The sequence below is a fragment of the Chaetomium tenue genome (genome assembly GCF_020726465.1).
Source record: "Chaetomium tenue strain MPI-SDFR-AT-0079 chromosome Unknown F5144scaffold_4, whole genome shotgun sequence".
Taxonomy (NCBI): Eukaryota; Fungi; Ascomycota; class Sordariomycetes; order Sordariales; family Chaetomiaceae; genus Chaetomium; species Chaetomium tenue.
Genome location: NW_027117332.1, coordinates 2,410,181 through 2,429,028, shown reverse-complemented (window position 1 = coordinate 2,429,028; position 18,848 = coordinate 2,410,181). Strand labels below are relative to the sequence as shown.

The 18,848-nt window shown below is 55.0% G+C and overlaps 4 protein-coding genes across 4 annotated transcripts; 1 reads left to right on the top strand and 3 right to left on the bottom strand.

The window, feature by feature from the left end:
- Nucleotides 1-1,943: 1,943 nt before the first annotated feature.
- On the bottom strand, nucleotides 1,944-3,225 carry F5144DRAFT_239277 (Clr5 domain-containing protein). The gene is made up of 4 exons (XM_066783338.1): nucleotides 2,846-3,225; nucleotides 2,552-2,787; nucleotides 2,392-2,484; nucleotides 1,944-2,327 (listed from the first exon to the last, which is right to left on the bottom strand). Exons 1-4 carry the CDS (start codon nucleotides 3,025-3,027, stop codon nucleotides 2,293-2,295), a joined length of 546 nt encoding a protein of 181 aa, XP_066643180.1. The 5' UTR covers nucleotides 3,028-3,225; the 3' UTR covers nucleotides 1,944-2,292.
- A 3,138-nt stretch (nucleotides 3,226-6,363) lies between these two features.
- F5144DRAFT_572914 (uncharacterized protein) lies at nucleotides 6,364-6,695 on the top strand. Its single transcript, XM_066788933.1, has one exon. The coding sequence runs from the start codon at nucleotides 6,453-6,455 to the stop codon at nucleotides 6,678-6,680; it is 228 nt and encodes a 75-aa protein (XP_066643179.1). The 5' UTR covers nucleotides 6,364-6,452; the 3' UTR covers nucleotides 6,681-6,695.
- Nucleotides 6,696-9,546, bottom strand: F5144DRAFT_572913 (uncharacterized protein). Its single transcript, XM_066788932.1, has 7 exons — nucleotides 9,408-9,546; nucleotides 9,000-9,329; nucleotides 8,458-8,943; nucleotides 8,344-8,402; nucleotides 8,108-8,288; nucleotides 7,815-8,056; nucleotides 6,696-7,764 (listed from the first exon to the last, which is right to left on the bottom strand). Exons 2-7 carry the CDS (start codon nucleotides 9,076-9,078, stop codon nucleotides 7,159-7,161), a joined length of 1,653 nt encoding a protein of 550 aa, XP_066643178.1. The 5' UTR covers nucleotides 9,079-9,329; nucleotides 9,408-9,546; the 3' UTR covers nucleotides 6,696-7,158.
- A 149-nt stretch (nucleotides 9,547-9,695) lies between these two features.
- F5144DRAFT_649427 (uncharacterized protein) lies at nucleotides 9,696-11,301 on the bottom strand (the record flags this gene model as incomplete). Its single annotated transcript, XM_066792965.1, has 4 exons — nucleotides 9,696-10,278; nucleotides 10,390-10,472; nucleotides 10,573-11,008; nucleotides 11,158-11,301. The coding sequence occupies 4 exons, from the start codon at nucleotides 11,299-11,301 to the stop codon at nucleotides 10,069-10,071; spliced, it is 873 nt and encodes a 290-aa protein (XP_066643177.1). The 3' UTR covers nucleotides 9,696-10,068.
- Between the last annotated feature and the right edge of the window lie 7,547 nt (nucleotides 11,302-18,848).

The window sequence follows — 18,848 nt, the reverse complement described above, 5'->3', positions numbered from 1 at the left end:
CTACCATCAACACGAGCAGTCGGGACTCTTCTGTTACGTTCCCCATGTGCTGTTAACGACACCCCCGCCACACTCGCGAAAGCCCAAATTAATGGCGCTGCCATCAATACCCGACATTCTCGTAGCCTCTCGCATGCTACCATCCGCAAGGCTATTTCTCGTGTCTAGCCGACAGCACAGCCACAGCCCTACCACCTCACTAGCGGCAACAAGCCAAGGACCGCAACCCGGAAGCTCGGAGTTGCTCTAAATCACGCATGTTTGCCCGGCCAAGGGAGGCGCAATCGTATCTAGACATGCAAGGGCTCAAACTGTCGTCGGTATGCGTCTTCTGTTCCCCTGGTTCGTAAACCCGACGTATCATAGTGCACATAGCAGCACGCCAATATGGGCGATGTAGCCTCGTTCCTGGGGCGGCACAAGCGGGCGGTCGAGTGCGCGTTAGTGTTGGTTTGTTGGCGAGGTGGTCGACTCCTGTCGAGGGGTCATTTGTTTCTGGACTAACCTCTTCGTCACCCGCCTGCCCCGGTTAGCCCATTGGAGGGTTCGCCCACGTGTGATAGAACAGACTTGAGGGTAGGTGGTCGCAATATGAATTCGGCTGGTCCGAGTACCTCTGAATCATGGACAGATAGTTACATTTCCTGGATACGGGCTTGCCAACGGGATCGCGTGTTGGCATCAGGTTTCTTGGGCCCCGGCCTCGACGGTGTCAGTCCCGTCCGTCCTCTTCAGTATTTCACCCTACAGGCTACAGGAATCTTTCGTGTTGTTTGATTTGCTAATCCTGCGTCCCTTTTTTTTTTTTTTTTTTTTTTTTCTTCTTCTTTTAATGACTCGTGAAACCTATAGATTCTAGTATACTAGGTATGCAGCCAGGGCAAAAACAAGAAACAATGTCGTTACCTACTCAACTACGTATGAACAGAACGTGGCCACCGACTTGTGCAACGTTCCACAAACCTGCGCCACCGCCGTATCCACATATGAATATGAAGGTTTGTTTGTTTGTTTGTTTGGTTAAGCCACAAGGATGCATTTTGAATTTGATTAATACAGGGAGTCATCACCGAAGGATGGATTCTCGTAATTGAGGACGGGACGGGACGGCGAGAACCGGATCAACTTACCACGATAGGGAGAATTCGGTTTGGGTGGTATTGGCTCTCTGCAAAGGTAACACCAGGATTTGGATTGTGCCGGGTTTGTGGCTGAGTCGCTTACGACAACCCATCTTCAAGGGGGATAGGAGTTGAGAAGTCTGGGGTGACTTGTCTCCAAACATCGTGTTGCTGGGTTCATGCGCCGCGATGAAGCAGCTACAAGGCCCGCGCATAATAACAGTTTTCAATATCATCAAAGAATTGTTGCTATTAGCTTCGCTGACAGGGGATGAGCTGCAGCTGGGGGCGTCATTCGGCGCTTCCGACTCGCGTAAGCTGGGCGTTCTATAACAGTGCACCAGACGCGGGAAGCGCCGCAGTCCAACGCGACCGAAACCCCAAGTTTGGGCACCGGGTTTTACCATTTCACGAAAACGAGCCTCTGCCAAGCTTGGCTCGATGCCTGGCGGCGGCAGGCAGAATTGCCTCATGCAGCCCTGTGTGATGTCACCCCCACGAAGTCAACGCCTTCCCGCTAAAGCTTGAATTCCCCGGCCAATGTCATGTGGACAGTTCGTTTGGCCTTCCGGGTCGAGTCACCTCGTTTTTATCGGCCCGGCTCCTTCTGTGGCAGGCAGCTATGGGACCATGGGCACCATAATGCAACTTTCTTGTTCGGAAATTGACAAGGTCTGTTAGGCAGCCAGGGTTAGGGGCCAGTCACGCCTCGTCAAAGGGCCGCTGCGAAGATTCGTTGATCAATGACTACACCGCCGGTGTTCATAAATTACAGCACAAGGAAAGAGGACATTACTCATGCAAGAAATAGGTTAAACCACAATATCATCTCTGAGAGGGCGTTGGTTAGGCCGTATCCAAGGAAATGACGGGGTATATGGAGCGTGTGCTCGATCTAAAATCATAAATGAAAAGTTGAAAACAAGAAGAAGTACAGGTAGTCGTTGAAATGGTGAAAGAAGCCAAGCCTGAGAAACTCCCAAAGGCGCCCCAAATGAAAATCTATGTGTAAATATCATCCGTTCCCATCCTTACCGCGCCATGTCGTCCGAAATTTAGTCGTTATTGTTGTTACACCTTGAAAGCCAGATGCTGGCAGCGACATGAGCCTCGCTGTCGTCCCACATCTTGCAGGTTTGCCCGGCTTGACGGAAGCCTGGTCTCGAGACTCTCAGTATGAATAGGAGTATTCTGCCGAGGGGTCGTCTGGAAAAGGCGAAGAGTCAGTCAGTCGTCATCCCAGGGGTTGGAACGGTCGGGGCTGTCGTACATTGGTAGGCGGCATAGGCTTCTGCGTAGGCTGCCTGGTGGTAGGAGGCGTCCTCGGGAGGTGGTGTGCCATACACCAAGTCCTCCACAGGTTCTAGCATCAAGATACTGGTTAGCAACGCTAACAAGTAGCAACAAAAATGACGATTTGGTTCTCTCACCATCACACTCGATCGGGTCCCCATCCCGCATGGTTCCCTTCTTCTGGGCCCGCTTTTCGAAACGTGCGATGTCCTTGGGATCCACCACTCGTCCTCGGAGCATGAAGCGTGTCTCCTTAGGCGGGTTTTCGGCCTGCCGCTCCCTCATGGTCTTGATCATGAACATGTACTCGGACGCCTTGATGTACTTGGTGTCGAGATTCCACTTTTTTAATTGCGTCTTGTACTGCTTCTCACTATATCGATTGCCGTCAGCCAACGCATCATACGCTAGGATGTTGTGGGTCTCCTGACGTCGCCTTGAAGTTGTACGTCACCTGCATCTCGGACATGACGTCCTTCAGCTTCATGTTCATGGTGTTGTACAGGTGGGCGATTATGTCGTGGTACGGCTCCCAGTCCTCGGGCTTGGATGGTCTGTACGTTGCCGGGACTGTCTGTTGGGCCGACTGGCCATAACCGTAGTATGCGTCCATGGCGGGTCGGACTCTGATGACTCGATCGGCGTGGTTTGGCTGTGGCGTAGTTATGTGTCGAGGTTCACTTGATGATACCAATGCTTGATAGGTAGAGAGATGCCTTGCTGCTGTGGTGTAGCAAGTCCTGGGGGTGCAAAGGGGGGCAGCATGATGGATTTATATCCTACCATGACTTGTGAGATGCTCGAGACAAGATGGTCATAAAAGGCACGGCCACATCAAAGTGGTATATCCGGATCCGGTTCGCTGCCTTGCCTTCACGGCGAGGGAGGCTAGGCAGGATGGGGGCCACAAGACGAGGGTGTGACACTAGAGGTTGCCAATGCCGGGAAGCCTGAGGACAAATTGGGGTTGGGAAGAGAATGACTCGACATTAAGCCCCCCGGGGAAGCCTCACGCAGAAGTGGTGGGGTGAGCATGACCCCCTTGCCTATTCCAGGTTTCCCTTGCCTGTTCCCTATTCGTGAAATAGGCGCTGTCAAAGGTGTGGGACAACCGACTTTGTTTAGCTCTTGACATGAACGCCATTGGTGTTGCACAAGTTCCCTGCAGCCCACCCAAGCACCTTGCCATCAGGAACACCGAGGACGTCGTACCCGCGGAGAACAGCAACGCAACAAGGAAAAGAGACATAGGAAAAAAAGAAGCGAAAGAGAAAGGAGCCTGAAAAACCGGTCCGGCATGAACCGGAAAGAGCAACTGCTCCCCGCGACCTTTGGCGGGGCGCTCATCTCCAGATCAGGCATCACGGCCCCACTCTGAAAAAGCGTTCCAGCTTTGACTTTGCAACTCGCAAAATCGGGACGGAGCCCCGCGGTCGGGACCGCGTGGTGCCGGTTCAGTGGGTCACTAAACCCCAAGAAGCCGCAGCAGTTTGATGACAGGCCGGGGAAAATAAAGCGCCTGCGCCCACGGCCACCCCGGAATCTGCGGCGTCCTGAGAGAGGCACATACAACAAACCGGGGTGACAAGCATTTTGGGGGATTGTTGACTGCGAGAGTTGGATGGAGGTTGGAGAAGGAACCCGACCTCAGTTGTCAATTCTGGTTTCTCGCTCATCGGCAAGGCGGACCTGACTTGTCTCAGTTGGGAAATAGCGAGCGGATCAACCACCGGGCCCGCCTGTTTAGCGATCCAGTTAGGTGCTATCGTTGGGGAAATATTGGCACGAATTTGGAAGGCCCCAGGCAGCACGGCCAAAATACCACGTCGTCCTCGAACTTCGACTCCATTTCTCAGCGCAAGGGCCAAAACCCGCAAACAAGCCGTTGAGCCACATTCGTTATGCCTTGGTCGCCAACCGACTACAGTAAATTCGCTCATCGGATTGCATGTGACCGCATCGATTTCAACCTCGACAGCTTGCAAACCCGTGGTCAGTTCCTGGGCGTTCTGGGTAGGTAGGTACGGGCATGCTGGTCGTATTAATTACATCAACGGTTGGGGTTTACTCCGCCTGCCACCGGACATAACCAAGCCCATCTCTTCCAGTTCGAGCTTGATGATCAAGATGGGATGTAATTACCAAGATGGGATGAAAGCAGAGACAGACAGATCCATGATTGAAACAACGTTTCACCCTTCACACCCAGTCCCAGGCATTCGGAACCGGGGTACAGCCGGTTCTCGACTGGACATTGATGCGATTCGCTCCCCAGACGCACAATGCGCGGCGCGGCGCATGCTGCATGCAGGATAAGCACCACCCGGGAAGGCCGCCGGGAGGTCAGTTTCTTAAACTCGATCCTACAGACGTCCCCAGCAGACGGCATTTAATGCAGGCGGACACCGCCTGAGAGAATTCCATTCCGTCGGTCCCGACTCCCGCCCGGGTGATACTGCAGCATGTCGGGGCTGCATGTGCCGCATGGCTGCCGTCCCAGGTGCCGTATGTGGCTGCTGCATGTTCCTACGCCCGCAGTGCATGGTGCATCAGCGACAGATCAAGCCTTCTGAGGGGGGCACGACTGGGTGCGCCGACCCAATCTTGTGGTAATTTTGCGGCCCACGGTAACCCGGGCGGCGCGGAGGGTGACGCAGTAGCGCCTCCTTGCATTCAATCTAGATGATCCTGTCTCGGCTATTAGAGCCAGTCTCGTGCCACGCTTGTATCACACGAACCCGCCGTTTCAAGACCATCCGAAGTGTCCAGCAGCTACCCGATCTAGCTACTTGGCGTTTCGTCTCTTGTTCTCTGCATACATAGCCCTTACCAGAATAAGCGCCATACACGCCGTGCGACATAGCATTGCAGCCGAGGCCTCCCAGTGCTCACTCAGACTCGGTATGTCGGAGGCGCCAGGGGATACAATCCTCCAGTCGCCGGGTGAACCGGGTTCCGGGCCTTGTACATGTAGCGTGCGGCGCGTTGAACTACAGTTTAGGAAGGTCGACAATGAGCCGACGATTAATACGGTAGTCTTAAGCGAAACGGCCATGCTGCGTTTCACCCACGGGCCCGGGCTATCTTGACTCGAGATCAGGTTCGAACTTGATGTCCAATGCTCGGCAGTGACAGAGGAAAAAGAAGAAGGCTGGAAAGAGCCTCCCGGATGCCTTACTTAGCCTTGCTGCCGAGTCTTATTTCGGTGGTCTAATTGTCAGCATATGAACCCCCAAGTCGACGCCGAGCAATCATACTGCCTTCCCGCCTCACAAGGCTGAATACTACAGTCTGGGCGTGCATGTTTCTTCACGAATACGATACTAGATAATCTCCGAGAGCCAGCCGAATCACACTCATAACTGTTCCTTCTCTCGGGTAAACCCGGGCCATAGTGTCCCTAGGTACCTAGGTAGATTTGAAATATCGTGAAGATATCGAGGATGCAAGCCGCAGTAACAAACACATCTCCATCTTCCAATGCCACTCGACCAGTACAAGAATCCGCTCTTCCTGGGGATTGGTATTGGATTATTGAAAGTCTTTCGACCCCATGGTAACAAAGTCAAAATATAATCGGAAAGATTGTAGTGACGAACGCTGAGTATGTACCTAGACATTAAACGTGGCAAGGCCTTGCATAGTGTAGCAAACACTTTTTGAGACCACCAACCGTTGACGCGTGCGACCATACCCCTTGGCCTCGCGCAAGCACCAATGCTTCGATTGTGGCGAGGTGGTTCAAGTTGCGACTACGCCAGGTCGGGTGTAATGGCAGGCATATGTCGGAAGTGCATCCTGGTATGAGGGCGGGGGCGGAGTTGGTAATTGTGAGAAGATGGATAAGTTCGATAAGAAGGAGGAAGATGAGTCCGTGGTTTGCGTACGTGGAGGTACTTTACCTATGCAAAGGGGTGGTTAAGGTACTAGTAGGTAGTGAATGGTAAGAGCGGGAAGAGAGATTTATAACTCGAAGTGTACTTGATCATACTGTGCCCGGGCTGTCATCGTTATATCTATAGCCTTGAATCTGTTTATATGCCTTTCTACTTAGGGTGTATCTTTTCCAGATCGTCTAGCTTGTTTCTCTTTTTCCTTTGGTTTCGCTTTAGGCAAGTGATTCAATCACATACCTACACATTCATACCACACTGCCCCAGGGGCGGTCTGCCGTGGGGTCTGTCGAAAGGGACTGCAACAGCGCAACCTATATACCCCGGACTGCTAGATAGTTGGACCGGCGAGCCCAAGGGCATAGCGGTGTAGGAATAATAATATATACCCCGGACTCGATCATGGTCACATATTGCCCAACCTCGTAAACCTGCTTATACCTCACATCTAGAACATTCATTTTCTCAACATGCCAAGAGATAAATCAGATAAAACCAGATAAAATCAACGACTACCTCGCAAATAACTTAACTCCAGCCCACTTGAGCTAGCACTCCTTCTCCAAGCACGGCAAATGCAGAACCAGGAGAGAGCAGACGTCCACCAGAACTTCCTAGAAACCCAATTTCATCCTCGCTCATAGTCTTGTCGCAAAAGCCACCAGCAATGGTTTCTTCCCCCCGCCTCTCCACCCGTCGTCACAGCTTTTTTCACTTACAGATGCCCACGACATCACCCCACTCCATGATGATACCAGTCCCGGATAGGACTAGTGCTTCATCCAGCCACCTTAAATCTCCCGCCCTAGTCATCATCTCCATGGCAAGCCAGCAGGCAGGTTATGTGCGAATCAGAGTTCCTTATGCACCTTCTCCGCCTTGCGCCTGCCCTCGGCCTCGGCCTCCTCGGCCTTCTTCTTGGCGGCATCGGAGCCGAGACGCAGCTGACCGGCAACCCAATCCCAGCCGCTCTGAACGTTCTCCCGGACCTTGGCGAAGAGGGTGTCGGTCGGGGAGGTGGTGCCGTACTTGAAGTACGTGTACTGGCGGCGGGCAAGGGCGCGCAGCTCGTTAATCTGGGACCCCTGCGGCACCGGGATGCCGTAGCTATCCAGGTACGCCTTCAGCTCGCTCTCGCTCCATGTGTCAAACAGTCCGGCCTTGGTAGTGTCGGTTGCCTTGGTGAGGAAGCTGGTAGCCGAGGCGTAAGAGCCACCACCGGCAGAGGATGCCGAGAGGTAGGCAGACTGCGCGGCGTCAACCAGCTCGTCGCGCGTCGCGCTTGTCTTGTCCGAGACTTTCTTAGCCGCAGCGTTACCGCTCGAGGCAATGTAGCCACGGATGTTGTCCAGGCTCAGGTCGTCCCAGGTCCAGGCAGTCCAGCCTGAGGCGGCCTTATGGGAGTGCTTGCGGACCAAAGCGCGCAGCTCGTCGGTCTTGGAGCCCTGGGGGACAGGCTGTGAATGCGTTAGTATCATTATTAACCCGTGAAAATGGAGCTACATACCACTCCACGAGCATCCAGATAACCCTTTAGACGGCTATCAGACCAGGTGTTGACGGCCTTGTCAAAGGCGTCCTGAGCGGCCTGGGACGCGGTGTCGGTAGCCTTCGTGGCGGCAGAACCGACGTTGGAAGTAGCGGCACCGAAGGCAGAAGCCGCGGTACCAGCAACGGTGTCACCGAGAATCTCAGCGCGATTCTTCCGGACCAGCGCGCGCAATTGGTTGAGTTTGGTGCCTTGGGGGACTATCATTTGTTAGCGACGGCGCTATTAACCCGCGGGGAGTATTCACTCACCATTAATACCGTTCTTGTCACAAAATTCTTTGAGTTGAGACTCGCTCCATGAGTCAATCAGCTTGTCGGTGAGAGCAGCGTAAGCTTGCTGGGCAGCCTTCTTGGAACTCTCGGTCTGCTCCTGCATCTGTAGGTAGGCAAGGCGGGAATTGCGCCGAACGGAAGCGATTAGCTTGTCACGCTGGCCGCGTGGTTAGCGGCGATATGACATGGAGAGTTTGGTTGAGGAGACATACGGTAGTCGGCTGAGGGGCTGGGAAACCGTGCGTGTCGAGCCATTCCTTCAATTCAGATTCTACAACAACGGTCAGTACCGGTGTGTGTTGCTCGGAAGTTTTGGATGAACGCACCAGTCCAGGTCTCATACAACCAATTTCCCGGGTAAGCGGCTGCCTCTCCAGCCTTCCGGGCGACGGTCTCGTAGTTCTCACGGACCTTCTGGAGGAGCGTGTCTCGCTTGCGAGGCTGGGGAACAGGGATACCATGACGGTCGCAAAAGGCCTTGAGTTGGCTGTCGGTCCAGGTATCTAGAATCCAGTCCTTGACGTTGGTGTAGGCGTTCTGTGTGTTTTCCTCTGATTCATACCAAGAGCTCTTGACGCGCGCAAGGAGGGATTCTCGGGTGTCCTCGGCTGACTCCTTGGTCTCGACGCCCTTGACCTTTAGGTAATTGGTGAGCTTCGCGGTATCCCACTTATTGTAGGGCTCTACAACGTTCTCATCCCAATTCTTCTGTACGAGCTGCTCGAGGTCTTTGCGGTCGGCCGGGGTGGGGTAGGGGACGTCGTGGTCGGAAAGCCATCGCTCAAGTTCCGTCTCGTGCCACTTGTTGTATGCTTTGATGCGACGTCAGTATACTGCCGGCAATTAGGAAGTAGGTATCGCAGCGTACCGGCATTGGAAAACCACGAGCTGGCAACAGCTGCGTTGGCCACCAGCGCCAACGAGAGGAGAGTTTTAGCAATCCTCATGGTATTCAAGTTCGTTTGCTCGCTCGGTCAACTTTTGATATGTGCTGATGGGTGTTTTGGTGTTTAGGTTGCGCTATCTTTGTCAATGCTGGCAAAGGAGAAGGTCGAGAGGGGTCGTGGTTTTGTGAATTGGGCGAAGAGATGGGAAGGTGCTCAGTCACTGCAGTGTGGCGGGTCAAGGACGTCACTGCTTCCCGGTTCAGCCCCAGTGATTCTGGTTTGTTGGACAGAAAGACCGAAACGGGCTATCACTTTGTTTGCCCATTAGCTGCGTGCAAGGGAGCTCCTCTCCTCCTGTAGCTGTGGTCCAAGTTTTGGTACCCTCGTACCTTAGCTTGTGGAAAGGAAGCTCCGGCATGAATGACGTAATCCGGTTAGGATGCAACCAATCTCTGTTGCAAACCATTCTTGCAATTCCGTTCTTGGGATTGGTTACTGGCCTTTGGCGGCGAACGCAGCTTATCGGTGCTACATCATCGCCGCTGCAGGTCAAGGAGTGGTATCATGAAAGAGAATCGAGGGTGACGTCATGAGCGTTGGGACAAAGGGTTAGGGTTACCCTGCAATTCACTGACATGTTTTGTTGTGGGTCAAAGTCATCAACTTTCAACTTCCTATGATCGTACACTACTCCATGGGGCAGAGAAGAAACATGACGATGCGGCCAAGCCATCGCCCTTGTTATTTTGAGGCTTATCTAGTGCATGGATAAAAATAACATATTGTTTCTTACCCAGATCCAGTTATCCTCCAATTTCTTTCCATCACTGTAATAGACTGTATCGTGTCTGGATCTGTTCGGACCGTTCCTGTGCACTGCATTCTGGTCGCCGCTCTCGCTTTCCCGCCTCCAATCCGTCTTGATAACCGACAGGTACCTAATTGAGGGGCTCACTGCCCACAGTATGTCCGGTTAGGCCAGGCCAAACTCGTCAGCCTTCGGCTCAGGATCACAGCAGGGATCGCGTCCTACACCCACCACGTTAGCATTCACACAAGCCCACAACAATCAGAAAAGCAAGCAATGGAACGGAACCCACCATAAACACACACCACCCCCACCTCCCTAAACTCCCTCATCAGCGCCATGCGCGCCGCCTCGGCCTGGCAGCGGTAGCTGCCGAAGCGGAACTCGAGCAGCACGCGCGCGCCGTCGGGGCTGGTGCCGTGGTGCAGCACCTCGTCGGTCTGGTAGGTGAGCTTCGTGTCGAGGTAGGCGCGCAGGAAGGCCTCGTCCGCCACGGCCGGCGGCCCGCTCACCAGCAGCACCCGCGACCGGTCGCCGCCCTTGTCGACCTCGCCCGACCGCACCCGGTTCCACGTCACGCGCGCGCGGAGGTGTGGGTGCTGTGGGGTGGCGAAGCCCGTGGCGGCGTGGGTGGTGTAGAATCGTTCTGGGAGTGGGTTAGTTTGTTGTTGTTTTTGTGTGAGGGGTGAATGGCTTGTGGACCATGGATTGGGTTCGGTAGGCAGGGATGGAGGATGTATACGTACCGGCTGCTTTTCGCTCGAAAAAGATCACCTTTGCGGCGCTGTAGAGATGTCCGCGCGCCAGGTCCGGCGGGTTGATGTGGGTGGCGTACACCCGACCGATGTTGCGAATACCCGACAGCAGCTCGTGGGTCGTCAGGTCGGGCGAGAGGCCGACAACGAAGAGGCTGCAGTTCGCCTCGGCGGGTACCGCTGCCGGCTGGTTGCGGGCGAGGCCCGGGTCCCCTCGGTAGTTGGGCGAAAAGCCCTTGAGGAGGAGCGCATGGACCTCCTGCTCGGTCGACGCCATGCTCCTCACCCGGCAGTTCATCGGATGGTAGAAACCCATGTTTTCACTGGCGGTGTTGGTTGCCATCGAAGCGTTAGCGTCAGTGTAGGTTGGCTCGCCGTTGACTTGGAACGCCGCCGGAGTCCTGGCAAAGGCTGGTGACGGCATCGACTGGTCATGGAATGTTGCGCCCGAGGGGGCGACCACCATGGGAGCCCGGGCGCTGGCTGTGAAGCGGCGAGTCGATTGTGGGACGGCCGAAGTTTGCGGATGGCTTGGTCTCCAAAGGTTTTGAGGGAATGTAGCAGTAGTCGTGGGACCCCTCCAAGAGTGGTTGATTCGCTGTTCATGGTAAGCTGAATCTTGGTGCTCTTCGCTGCCTTGGTAGAGGGGTTTGTCGAGACTATCCGGCTCTTCCCTATCTTGGAGCTCGGAAAATTCGAGCTCGTTGACCCGGTTGTCATTGCGCGCCATACGACCGAAAACTGGGGTGCTGTTGTTCGGTATGGTCCACGTAGGAGATGAGAGTTCCAGGTTATGTGATGGAAATCTGCGACGAAGTAGATCGGAAAAGGGAGAGAGTGGAGCAGACATCTTGGGCGTCGAGTTTGTAGCGTGGAAAGGTTCACTCAAATTTGAGCCAAGAGAGAAACCGAGGTTGTCGGGATCGCAAAGTTGCGTGGTGGTGGGAAACATGGGCTGCAGGATGGGTTTGCTTGGTGGCAATTGCTTTATAGTATTTCCTGCAAACCTTGGAACACATGACCACCGGCTGGCGACAGTCGGTCGACGCCGTTGTTTTGTTTTCCTCCCATGTTTGACCTGACGATGGCTGACGCGGGGATGACTGTGTTCAAGTCGTGGACTTGAAACAGTTGCTGTGGTGAATAGCCGGGCTCTTGTTCCACCGGTGGCGGCCAGGCTCTGTTCATCTCACCTACCAACCGTGGCGGCGGCTCACTGGACTTGGGATGGCCAAACCTGAGACGGATTATTCTGGCGAGGCGTTGTTGTTCCCGGGCCGTCTGTACCATCCGTGGCCACGACTTGGACTTTTACAAGGGCACCTGTGAGAGCCCTAGAGGGGTCGTACCAGGTTGCTATGTGGGCTATCCACGGTCTTAGACCGGAGGCAATTGTTCGGTGGACAGATGGACTCAACAGGGGTTCCAGGTATCTAGGTACATATGTGTATTGATACCATTGGTCTGTCTGTGAAGTAAAAGTCCTGGTTATTGCCCATCTTTATGTCGATCCCAACTACTGGTTTGTTTCATGCACTGTAAGGAATCGGGTTAAGGTACCAGGTTTAGGTTAGTTGCACAAACACCTGAATAGCAGCAAAGCGCAAAATATATCTATCACCGTGACGTGTATGTGTAGAATTATAACCCGATAATACATGTACCTAACCAAGCGAACAGAAGAAGAAATACCGCTATGTACCTACCTTTAAATGGTTCAGTCTGGTGTGAGGACACGAAGTTGGATCCATTCTCCTTGACTCTAATTAACATTGTACCTATTTTAACACAAAGACACAGATAAAAAATATATATATATTATTCATACTCCGCTATGCCCTAGGGCGTGCCGGACCCTCTGCTATTTATATATATATATCATTCATACTCCGCTATGCCCTAGGGCGTGCCGGACCCTCTGCTATTTAGTGTACAGGAAAACCGTGCCCTCCCGGGCCGGGTGAAAAACCCCTACCAACAATTGTGACGAGCGAGCGAGGAATAGAGGCACAAAGGCTCAAATGATCCCACTCAATTACGTGAATCTAAAGCTAAAGAGAAGAAAAGAAAAGAATTAAGATATAGGATTCGCACAACTGTGGGAAAACACAGGTGGGAGGCGCACAGACCACCACTCGGGTTGCGGCCAGGGTTAGGGTTAGAACCTGCCGTCACATCCCCCGGGTCCAAAAAAGCTCGCCTCGAGCTTTCCCACTACCGGATTGTAATCGTTCTCCCCAGTTAAACCTTCTTCCGTTGTAACCGTCGCGCCGTCCGTGGTAACGCAGATCTAACAACCGGCCGGTCATCGTCCGGGTGCTCCACATCGTCGAAACGATCCTCAGCCGCAGCCAGCAACCATTCGGTTAAACGCATTGGGGGACCCGCCTGGTCCGGGTTATCATTGTGGTAGCGTTGTAGGGCCGCTGGTGCGTTCTTGAAGTCCGATGCTGGGTACCATTCGGGATCCGGGTCCCATCCGCGCCACTCTGCTTGATATTGTAGCTTGCCGTACCGCAGACGGCTAGCCAGGATCCTCTCGACCTCCCATTCCTCGGCACCCGTACCAGTCTCGTCTTCGCCCGGTGGGTTCTCTGCAGCCTGGCCGGGCAATGGGTTATTCGGGTAACGCCTCAATCGGTCGGCTGTGAACACTGTCGATCCCTTCCATGTCTCGGGGACCTCCAGCTGGTAGGCGCCCTCGGCCGTCCTCCCGATCACTCGGTAGTGCTGCTGCGTAATCGGGTAAGATAGCTTGTCGCTCGGCCGGTCGGTGAGTTCGTTTTTCTTGATGATCACGACGCGGTCGTCGACATCAAAGTCTGGCTCGCGGCGATGGCGATTCGCTTGTTCCGTTTGCCTGGCTTGGGCCTTCTGGATCATCTCGCGGGCGTAGTCGACGTAGCCCTGGATGCAACGTGCCGTATCCTGGGCTTGTTCCCGAGCCGATTGGTCGGCGTTGGTGTGGTCGGCGAAGCTCTGAGTCCGAGCCTCCCAGTCGAACGGCATCGGCATCGGGAAGCCGAACAGTGCCTCGTGTGGTTGTATCCCGGTACTGTCGTGCGGTAGGCCCATCTGGGCTGCATCGAGAGCGGGTATCGCCCGCGACCAGTTGTCCTGATAATGGCCCACAAACGGTCGTAATCGCTGGTCGATATACTGGTTCAGGTTCTCGACCTGACCAGCGGTCTGGGAGTGACCCGCCGTAGCCAATTTCCAGTCAATTCCGAGGATACGGGAGAGCTCATCCGTAAAAGCGGCCCTGAACTGGGGTCCGCGATCACTGATGACCTCCTGCGGTAAGCCGAAGATCCTGTATGGCCCCTCGTAGTACATCCGGGCCGCATCGCGTGCAGTGGCGTCCTTCTTGCATGGGACGGTCCATGATGCCTTCGTCAAACGGTCAATCATGACCAACGCGTTATCGTATCCGTACTTGTCGAGGGGCATCGACTTGAAGTCCACAACCAGGCATTGCCAGCCACGCTGTGGGGCCGGGATCGGCTTCAACAGTCCTGGGGTCTTGTCGCGGGGATACTTCGAAGACCTACAGGGCATACAGTTGTCGACGAAGGTCTCAATGTCGCCCGTCATCCGGGGCCACCAGTACCTCGCCTTGACCAGCTTCTTGGTCTTGTTCCGGCCCGGGTGGGCGGTCGTCAGTCGGCAGTGAGCTTCCTGGATCACCCGGGTTCGAAGGCTGGTTGGTACGACTAGTTTCCCTGCGTGGAGTAATAGGCGGTCACCAAACAAGCTGAAATCGCTCTCCTCGACTCGAGCCTGCTGGCGATATTCCTCGAGCTCGGGTGTAGTACGGTTGGCGTTTAGGAGGTCGTCTACCAGTTGGAACCCAGAGCCTTGTGGGGGTGAGACATCCTCGTCGAGTGCCAGGACTGTGGCTACGGCTGTAATGCTCCGGTCTGCCTCACGGCCAGGGCGAGCAGTCGTAAAGATTTGCATCGTACGGTATGCCTCGCGCTTCGCCTTCTGCGTCGTGGTGTCTTCAGTCTTTCTGGATAACGAATCGGCCGCTGCGTTCTCGCTACCCGGGCGGTACGTGATCTGGAAGTGGTATTGGGCCATCAACTCTGCCCAGCCCGCCTGTCGGATATTGAGTAGCCGCTTAGTGCTAAAGTACTTCAATGCCTCGTGGTCAGAGATGATTAGGAAAGGCTCTTCGGTCTGCAGACCGATCAGCTCTGCCCGCCAGTACTGTAGTGCTCGGATCACCGCTAACAGCTCCTTGTCGTGGATGTGGTAGTTGTGTTCAGCCCCGCGCAGGGCTTCGGAAAAGTAAGCAATTGGGTGCCACTGGCCGTCCTCTTGCAGCTGGGACATCACGCCGGCGATTACACCCTGCGACGCATCCGTCTCAACCCGGGTTGGCTTTCCGTGATGGAAATGGCTCAAAACGGGAGCGGTTAGGAGCCGCTGCTTCAGCTCTTCGAACGCACGTCGACAATCGGCTGTCCAGGCGAACGGGGCCTCCTTTTTCGTCAGGTTGATCAACGGGCGGGCGACCCGTCCATACTCGCGGACAAACCGACGGTAGAAGTTGCAGAAGCCGAGGAAGGATTGAACACCTTTGATGGTCGTCGGCGTCTCCCAGCGCTCCACAGCGTCCAGCTTCTTTGGATCGGGGGCAATGCCGTCAGTCCCAACAATGAAGCCTAGGAACTTGGTCTTGACAACGTTGAACTCGCACTTCTTGATGTCGGCTTGCAGGCCGGCTTCACGTAATCGTTGTAGGACCTTCTGCACATGTTCTTCTTCATGATCTTTCTGGTTCTCGGAAAAGATCAGGATATCGTCGATATACGCGCTACAGAAATCGTCCAGGTAGCCCATCAGCGTATTGTTGATAAATCGCTGGAAAGTGGCTGGGCCGTTGGTCAACCCAAACGGTAGCACCTTGAACCGGTAGGCGCCGTACCTTGTCCGGAAGGTAGTCAAATCCACGCTGTCCGGGCTCATCCGGATTCGATGAAACGCTTGGCGGATGTCGATCTTCGTGAACACCTTCGCCTTGGCAATTCGGGCGAGGGTTTCGTCAATCAGAGGCAGTGGGTACTGGTCCTTCTTGGTTATCGCATTGAGCTTGCGGTAGTCGACGCAGAAGCGGAGTGACCCATCGCCCTTCAGGGCAAATAGGATCGGCGCGGCCCAGGGAGCATTGCTGGGCTCGATAAATCCCTTTTGGAGGTTCTCGGCGATGTACTTGCGGGCTGTTTCGAGTTCTTCGACGGACAGCTTGTACAGGGAGCTATACCCAAGGTCTTCAGGTTGCCTGCCGGGTAGTAGTTCGATATGGTGGTCGACCTTGGCTCGGGATGGGGGCATTGTATCCGAGTCTGCCTTGCTAAACACATCCAGGTAGTCGTGGTAGGCGGTAGGGACTTGGCTCAGTACCTGTTGCCGGAGGTCTGACCCGTCGGATTCCATCCGCTTGCTCTCAATCATTCTATCCAGCTCGTTCAGAGTGATCCAGCTGGTCCGGGCGGCCCGGCCGGCTCGGTGGAAACCAATCGCTCCCAGCACCGCCATTTGGAGGGGACGATGCTTATACCAGCCAATGGAATCACGTCGTAGGGTATACGGACCTTGGGCATCGGTGCCCTGCTTGGAAGGGTCCGGGTTCGTCCGACCAGGGCGACCTCGGATCGCGGCGATCGTCGTGTTAGATGGCGGCGGAGGCGGCGGCAACCGCGTCCCTAGGGCCCGTTCCATCTTGCGGAGACCCTCGTCCTGAGGCGTGGTCGGCGCGGTTGGGTCTAGAAGCGGTCGGGCTAAAATTGTGACCTGGCTAGCGAAGGTAACAGTCTTCTCGGGTGGTGTCGGTTCTCGCCTTTCCAGTTCGGCGATCCGGTTCCGGATTGCTGAGGCTCGACCATCCCGGCGACGACGATCTTCTTGCTCCATCAACCGGTCGCGTCGTTGAATATCCTCAATGGTCTTTAGGTCTGGGACGATCATCTCGCTGCCCACATGGTCCAACGAGATGTCGTTGGCCTTCCAACAAGTCGGATCTGGGAGCCATTCGACCGGGTAAACTAGGCGACGGCGCCTACAATCGACCATCACGTCGTGGAAGTCGAACCACTTGCGGCCGATAATCAAGTCGTGAATTGTGTTGATCTCGATCATCCATTCGTTGCGAATAGTTCGGTTCTGTATCGTCAAATGGCCCTGCAGCGCAGCCGTGATCATCTGGGGGTTTTTTCGATCGTGCCCGCTAACTGCCGCGGGCTCAAATGCAGTGAATTCTTTCAAAAACAGGGTCTTTCGCAGCCGCGATGCAAACTTCTTACTTACGAAGAGGTATCCGTTTGCTCCCGTATCGATCAGAGCGGCGGATGTAGTCAAGGACGTTCCATTATTCGCTATCTTAACGGTAGTAAGGAGAGGTTCACCACCGAGATAACCGCACAGGAAGCCAGTTCCACCACTCTCAACAGACATCACCCCTGGGAGGGAGACTTCGTTACCCAGGGATTCTAGTTTTCCGACTGGTCCTGATTAGATTGGCCCTGCTCCTCCGGCTGGGCCGTTGCCCAGCGCTGCTGAATCTCCTGAATACGGGCCTCGCGATCCCCAGGGTTAGCCGTTGGTGCTGCCGGCTTGGGGGGCTTCTGGGGGCAATCCTTGCTCAGATGACCCTTCTCGCGGCAATGGAAACAGCGGCCTTCTTCGTACAACTTGCGCACCATGTCGGGGGTTAGGCCAGTCGGTGCGGCACCACCGCGGTCGGCGGTTGGACCTCCACCATTGCCATTGGCAATAATCTTGGCCGGGTTGGTTCTGCCGGATGGCGGCCGAGCAACTGGTCCGTTCTGTCGGCGCGCAGCCGCTTCCTCTTTGGCCTGCTTGTTGACCAAGGCAATCTCTGAACCCAGACGAACAAATTGATCAAAGGTGACCGTCGGGTCCACGTATGCAGCAGCCAACTGGCGCTGCAGATCGGTCGTCAACTTGCGCTTGAGCTCGGCCTTCCACTGGGCACGGGTTTTGCCGCATTCACCAGCAAGGCGTACAAAGTCGTTCTTGAACGTGTTGAATTCGTCGCCAGGCTTCATCTTCAACTTGTTGTAATCGTCCAGCGACTTCTCGGCCTGGTTGGGATCGTGGTAGTTCTCCCAGAGGTGGGTAAGCAACCGGGTCGAGGTATTGATCGGTTCAGGGTGTGTATCGCGCAGGTACGGCGCAAGTTCGCGAGAAGCCTTGCCTCCCAGGCGCGATTCGATGTAGGCCTGTCGGGCCGTATCGTCGTGGAAATGGTCAGCATTGACCTTCATCTTGTTTTCGATGGCACGGTGCCAGTGCTCAAATTCTTGCGTGTCGCGATCGGCCTCATTGTACCAGATCGGGGGGTCAGGGACCTTGCCGCTACGCTTGCTGCCGTTGTCGGGATTGGTCGCATTCGAGGCCACACTGCCCTGGCGACCTCCCTGGTTGTGGATTCGGCTGTGCACCACCATGTCGGCGATGGCTTGATTCAAGTCGCGGGCCTCTTCTTGCAAGCGATCGATGGTAGCCTGCTGGTCGGTAATGGTGGTGGCCCAGTCATCAACTCGGTCGCCCGCAGCCACCGCAGGGCTGTCGTGCAGGACAGAAACCCAGTCGTGGATAAGCTTCATGTTGTTATCCAGCTCCTGCGCCGTTGCGTGCAATTCCTTGACCTGTTCTGCATATGCCATTGCCATGAAACAACGCAGCTTGACTTCCTTGAACACTTCGTGGGGGTTTGAGACTACGAGCTTCGCAAATTCGTCGGCATCGACAACTCCAGTCACACCAGGAATGTCATTCCCATCGACCCAGACTTGCAGAGGCATGCCGGGTTCCCTAGTACGGGTCTTCTTCTGGTAGATATCCGCAAACTGGGCAATCTTAACCCGCGTCTCAGACACCAGGTCATCAGTCGTCTGACGGTACCGGACATTGTCCAGGCAATCGGTGACTTCTCGCTTGAAATCTTCGTAAGTCGGCCGAGCCGGGTGCTCGGGTTCATCGTCATGTTCAATCGTGGGCGCCGACAGTCGTCTGCCGTCGCGGCGCTTCGTGTTCTTCGCCAGGGTCTCGGCCGCATCGTTGAAGCGGACTTCCTTGCGCGCACGCGCACCTTCGTTCTGGGACATCTTGTCCAATCGGTTCGTTCGGCCGGCTGGTCCGCAGATCAGTGGATCTTCAGCTGTCTTGCTGATTTGTTCGGTTGACTGCCAAGCAGTGTGTTCGGTCGGTCGGTCGTATGACAGCGACCCCAATCGGTT